Here is a 6,351-nt window from a genome sequence, read left to right on the forward strand (position 1 = left end):
CAGTCCTCTACAAAATGCTTTACTGTACCCTTTCATTCTTGTTGTTCCTAAGCTGAGCTGATGTGGACCACTGATTGGCCCATGTTTTTTTTTATAGTGCCTAGGTGCCTTTATATGTTTTTTAGTATTAAACGCGGGCTTCAAAACTTGACAATTTGACTGCTTTTATTCAACTTTATTGGCTGCCAGCCAAGGAGCGGGTAGCTTTATAAGATCTTGCTGTGTGTGTTTAAAGGAAGTCTCCGGCAATCACAACATTATTCCTTATATGTTAGAAAAATAATTATCAAGCACGAATCACATGGTTTTATTTAAAACAAACTCATATTGACCATAAAAACGAATAAAAACATCCGTTTCTCAACACGCGATATTCAAAATTCCCGGGCGCCGAGTGCAATGACGTCCCAGTAATACAATGAAGGCTGACGACAATTGAACACAAATAATCATTACGTCATTGCACTTAGACAATTTCGGCGCGGGAATTTTGAATATCGCGTGTTGAGAGCCGACTGTTTTATTCGTTTTATGGTCAATATGAGTTTGTTTTAAATAAAACAATGTGATTCGTGCTTGATAATTATTTTTCTAACATATAAGGCATAATGTTATGATTGCCGGAGTCCCCCTTTAAGGCCGTTAGTGTATTGCACCAGTCTATTTGTCGTCTCGTTTGACTTTGTTCTCTCCTGCCCGTGGGGGGTTGCGCTCATCCACCGACATCACTCGCCTTGAAGTACCTAAGATAAACAGCAGAACTCTCAAATCAGCCACTGACAAGACATTCTTTTTACGGCACCATCCAGTCTGCCTCAAACCATAATATCCATCGGCTAACATCCGGTCTTCATAAAGGGCTTCAAATCCCACCTTTTTCCACAATTATAGTTCTTGCATTGTTTCATGTTGCTTTTTTGTTGCTTCGTTTTTGTTAATTATTGTGGTTTTTTTTCATGTTTATTGTTTTAATGCGATGTGATCACCTGAAATGGCGCTGTATAAAGCCTGTGTATTTTTATTATTGTTATTAAAATTGCACAAATGGTGAATATAGGCCTAAAATGGCATTTTTTTATGTTACCATAGCAACTGGGGTGCTTTACCGAAATTTATTAGTTTCAGGTAAAGATCCATATATGAAAGTATAAAAAAAATCCATTTTGGCAAATTTATTTTTTTAATCTCCAAATTAGCAGACCATCCCTCTTCAGCGTTGAAACCAATATGAAGCGTTTAAAGGAAGTCTCCAGCAATCACAACATTATGCCTTATGTTAGAAAAATATTATAAATTCCCGCGCCGAAATTGTCTATTCCAATGACGTCATGGTTATTTGTGCTCAATTGTCGTCAGCCTTCATTGTATACTGCCGCGTCATTGCACCAGACAATTTCGGATCCCTGGAATTTTTAATATCGCGTGATGATAGACGGCTGTTTTTATTCGTTTTTATGGTCAATATGAGTTTGCTCTAAATAAAACCACGTGATTCGTGTTTGATAATTATTTTTCAAACAGATTGGACATAATGTTGTGATTGCGGGCATTCCTTTAATTTGATTTTTGTTCCCTCTTTTGGGTTCGTTGCGGATTTGTTGTATGTTGTGTTAATTGGTTTTGATTTTCATGCTAATAATTTCTATTTGTAAAATTTTTGCGCAGAAACTGTTGGAGGAACCAAAGTTCACAACCACTGTGTACGGAGATACATGTGCGGAAATGGACTACTGCAATAAGAAATGCGAACTTCCTGAACTCAACATAGGAGATTGGCTCTTCTATGAGGGTAGGCTACCCGATAGGGAACAGCCCATTATTTGGAAGGTTCATTTGTCCGTAAAGGGTTAAAGCAAGGGTTTAGGGTAGTTTATATTTGAATTAGGGTTAGGGATAAGTTTAGGGTTTGGGTTAGGGTTAGGATTATTGTTGGGGACAGGGGTATGGTCAGGGTTAGGGTAAATGTTAGGGTAATAAGTATGGTTAAGTTTTAGGTTAGGTTTAGTGTTAAGATTAGGGCTTAGTTTATAAGTTGGAGGGAGGGTTTAGAAGTTTAGGTTTAGGTTTATAACTAAGGGTTACAGGGCTGTCAACTCTCACGCATTGGGTCACTTTCTCACGGTCTCACGCCAAGGTAGTATAATCGCACGCCTAGGTAGTAAATCTCACACAAAAAGCTGGAAAATGAGTGAAATCTCACGCATCGTCATGAATAATTTGTTGCTCAGAAACTGTTGGAGGAACCAAAGTTCACAACCACTGTGTACGGAGATACATGTGCGGAAATGGACTACTGCAATAAGAAATGCGAACTTCCTGAACTCAACATAGGAGATTGGCTCTTCTATGAGGGTAGGCTACCCGATAGGGAACAGCCCATTATTCGGAAGGTTCATTTGTCCGTAAAGGGTTAAAGCAAGGGTTTAGGGTAGTTTATATTTGAATAAGGGTTAGGGATAAGTTTAGGGTTTGGGTTAGGGTTAGGATTAGTGTTGGGGACAGGGGTATGGTCAGGGTTAGGGTAAATGTTAGGGTAATAAGTATGGTTAAGTTTTAGGTTAGGTTTAGTGTTAAGATTAGGGCTTAGTTTATAAGTTGGAGGGATGGTTTAGAAGTTTAGGTTTAGGTTTATAACTAAGGGTTACAGGGCTGTCAACTCTCACGCATTGGGTCACTTTCTCACGGTCTCACGCCAAGGTAGTATAATCGCACGCCTAGGTAGTAAATCTCACGCAAAAAGCTGGAAAATGAGTGAAATCTCACGCATCGTCATGAATAATTTGTTGCCCCCCCCCTTTTTACATTCTCGAGCGCCCTGGCTTAAATAATCATGATACAAACTGAACATTGGAGTCAGCAAATCCCGGCACGTCTCTGTCTCACGCCAAGCAATTCCAAAAGGTTGACAGCCCTGGGGTTATTGAGACTGGCATCAAAAATAATAGAACACCAGTGAGTTTTACCTGTGCAAATGTTTTGTAACTCGCATAACTTAAATTCTTATTTATTCCGTTTTTCTTCACTAATTGTGACCTTTTTTTTTCACCCTTGACACCAAATAATTTTCCTTCTGGTCCGAGGTGGTGCAATTCTTTTTTTTTTTTAATTTTTTTTATTTTTAGTCTGAGGTGGAGTGATTTTTTTTTTGTCAGGTGTGGAGCAATTGTTATTTTTCTCAGATGGCGTGACAATTAGTTTAAATTTTATATTTCCAGCCCCCCCCCCCCGATATCTAATGGTGTGTCCCTTAAGATTAGGTTGAGGCTTAATACCTGATTTTATCTGTGGAATATCAGGTTGATTAATATCAACTTACGTTATTCCGGCTTTCTTTTCAAAACAGAGTTGCACAAGGTACAGTTTCATGGCTGTTAAATGTGTGTTATTGTGCATAGGTAAATCTGATCACGATGTTAATAAATGCGTATCACTTGTTGGGAGTGAAATTGTATAAAATAGTGCGCACGTACTGAGATGTTAATGCGGTAACTGCGGTGCTCGTGCATTAGACGCATCAACATGAGTACATGCAAGTACATTATTTTGTACAATTCACTTCCAATAAGAATATATTTCATATACGAGAAAATAATCCCGTGATTTTTGCTACTTTGATAACAAAATTGTCACTATATTGCATATTTCGTCTAGTATAAAATAGTGCACACTTTCCTTCCCTAGTCGAGGAGTAAGGTACATAATGCTTTTGGCATAAGTAATAGCCTACTCCCGGCTAGTATGTAAGCTTAGCCTAGCCAACATGGTTTAACTTAAGGCTAAATTTGTTTGAACCATATGCGTTGAATTAATGTTTGTTTTTAAACCAATCAAGTCCAAATTTGTGTATGGGCCGTACACTACGAATGAGCCGTAAAGTCGTCGAATTGTATTCTGGGTTACAGTGTAAAATGTGCGTGGAGGTCGTATTCATAGGTACCTCAATCTTTTGCGACATGTTTCTCATTTGATACCGTTTAAACCAATCAATAATCCTAGTGCTGCAGAGGATAACAATCTTCTATAGAATCCTTAAATAGCTCTAGTCTTTGTTTGCTTTGGCTAAATCCTGTTCAAGTGGTGGGTTACAAAGCATTAAATTGTATTTTGTCTAGGTATGTATAACCAACAAATAACAATGAAAGGACATTCCTGAACCTCGTTGCCTTGGCCGGGATGATTTGAAATGACCACCAATTATGATATTTATTACCAGCAGTAGTGGAAAAAGAGACACATGTAGAACCGAAAAAGGTACCATTTTGTTGAAGGCGCATAGTTCAACAAACCAAAATCCCGCTTCTGGATGTCGTTTGTAGTCAAATGATATACCATTTTAAAGCTGATGATATATATTTTCTAAACACGAAATAAAACAAAATTGACCGCACAATTCTGATTCAAGATGTGATTTGCTCCTGGTCTTTTTGTTTTAATCATTATTATTTTTTATTTCTTTAGATATTGGAGCCTATCATTGCATAAATGAAGGGTCATTCAATGGATTCCAACCACCAGTCAAATTCACATATGCTATGCCTGAAAATATTTTGTAAGTTAATGATCATGATGATGTAAAGTAATCAAAGGAGATTTTAGGAAAATATGAATCCAATAATAATATAAGCATGATAAGATGAGGCTCACATTTGCTCACTTTAATTCAGTTATCAGAAAACAGCATTTCCATTGCGTATGTTATCCTGTTTTAATGTCACAAAAATGAGGTCAAAAAGTCATTGGATGAAATTGTTAAAATGAACTGACAGTGTTAAATTGGTCACTCTAGCATTTCATGTTCCAAACGTTATGCAGGTCCGTCAGCCCTTCACGTGCTCTTAGGGACGCACCATTATACTTCAAGGTGGGGGTTAGGAAGTTTTGAAGAAAAAAACTTTCCCCACTACATGAGCAAAAAAACTTTCCCCACCAACACTAAAAAAACTTTCCTCACCTAACTGTGTATAAATGCATGAAAATAGATTTGCCCCGACCCCAACTTCTTAGCTCCCCTTGAAGTCTAATGGTGCGTCCCTTATCGCAAAATCAGGTAAGATGTGTGAGATAACCCTCTTGCCTTTTTGCTATAAATTTGTCAGGCCGTTCATCAAACAGCTAGATGATGCTGCATCATTTCCAGAGGGAAAGCCGTGGGAAGCCAGATCAGCAATCCGAGCAGGAATACGAGGATCAATACAAGCGAAAATGCCAGTGGCAATACAAGCGAGAATACCAGAAGCATTGAAAGGAGCAGTTCAGCCATTTGTCTCCGGAGCTCCCCAAGATGATAACGATTTTAGCCTTAATCACGCTGTTGATGATGATCAGGCCTAGTGCATCTTTGAACTGTATGATGATCGTGTAGATGACTATAAACACTACTTTCTCTGATATGATTTTATATGCTAATGGATGGCAGCCATGAGATCAATATAGAACTTCTGATGGCATTTTTTTGTAACAAGCAATCCACCATATGGAATCACATCATAATGAAATACGCAAAGGCGTGTGAGTTGTTGGCCGTTGAAATTTTAGATTTTTGGGTCAAAATTTGCATAAAAACAAAATGGCCGCCAAAATCATTAAATTATGTTTATTAGTGTGCAAAATGCCCAATTATTTTCCAAACATAACATTTTAAAGTAAATTTTGGTATGCTTAATAAAAAAAATCATGATTCCCAAAAGTAATTGCAAAGTTTTGACCCTCTAATTGGCATAAAAGAAACCACAAAATGGCCGCCAAGATACGGTATTTTGGTAATTCATTATATTAACTTAAAATGATCTAACAACAAGAAACTATTAATGGAATTAATGTTTCTGTTCAAATGAAATACATATATGCCAGATTTGTTTAATTCACATCACAATGAGGTTTTAACATCAAGGGTGTTGGTTGTTGCCGGGAATTTGGATTTCAGAGCATCCGGCTTACTGGATATAATTAGGGATGACCAATGAACCATCAACTTGATTAGAACACTCCCATAGACATGCAGGGAGCTCAACTGTGCACTGCTTGCACAGACATTTCTAAATTGATCTCATTCTTTTATTTTTCAATATTTTTCTGTAAAAATCGGGGAATTTAATGCCAATTATATTTTGTAACTATCTTGCAAATTACAGCACCATAACTTATTTCATTTTTCGAGTCAAAGTACGAGTCAAAATTGGTCCATCGCCACAGTGCGCTTAATTGCCAGTGGCTGAGTTCAGCACTGCTCAAGAATGGCACAAAATATTCAGATTAATAAGATCAGGTGAAAAACGTGGCATACTGAGCTGTAATTTGGCAGAGTTGCCAGTAATACCTCTATCATACCCTCTGTAAAAAGGTTAAAAATTG

The 6,351-nt window shown here is 37.5% G+C and overlaps 1 protein-coding gene across 1 annotated transcript; it reads left to right on the forward strand.

Annotated features, from left to right (window-relative positions):
• Nucleotides 1–2,051: 2,051 nt before the first annotated feature.
• On the forward strand, nucleotides 2,052–6,114 carry LOC140165370 (ornithine decarboxylase-like). Its single transcript, XM_072188691.1, has 3 exons — nucleotides 2,052–2,352; nucleotides 4,459–4,549; nucleotides 5,097–6,114. The coding sequence occupies exons 1-3, from the start codon at nucleotides 2,286–2,288 to the stop codon at nucleotides 5,329–5,331; spliced, it is 393 nt and encodes a 130-aa protein (XP_072044792.1). The 5' UTR covers nucleotides 2,052–2,285; the 3' UTR covers nucleotides 5,332–6,114.
• Nucleotides 6,115–6,351: the final 237 nt, after the last annotated feature.

Source organism: Amphiura filiformis, chromosome 12, assembly GCF_039555335.1.
Source record: "Amphiura filiformis chromosome 12, Afil_fr2py, whole genome shotgun sequence".
NCBI classification, from domain to species: domain Eukaryota; kingdom Metazoa; phylum Echinodermata; class Ophiuroidea; order Amphilepidida; family Amphiuridae; genus Amphiura; species Amphiura filiformis.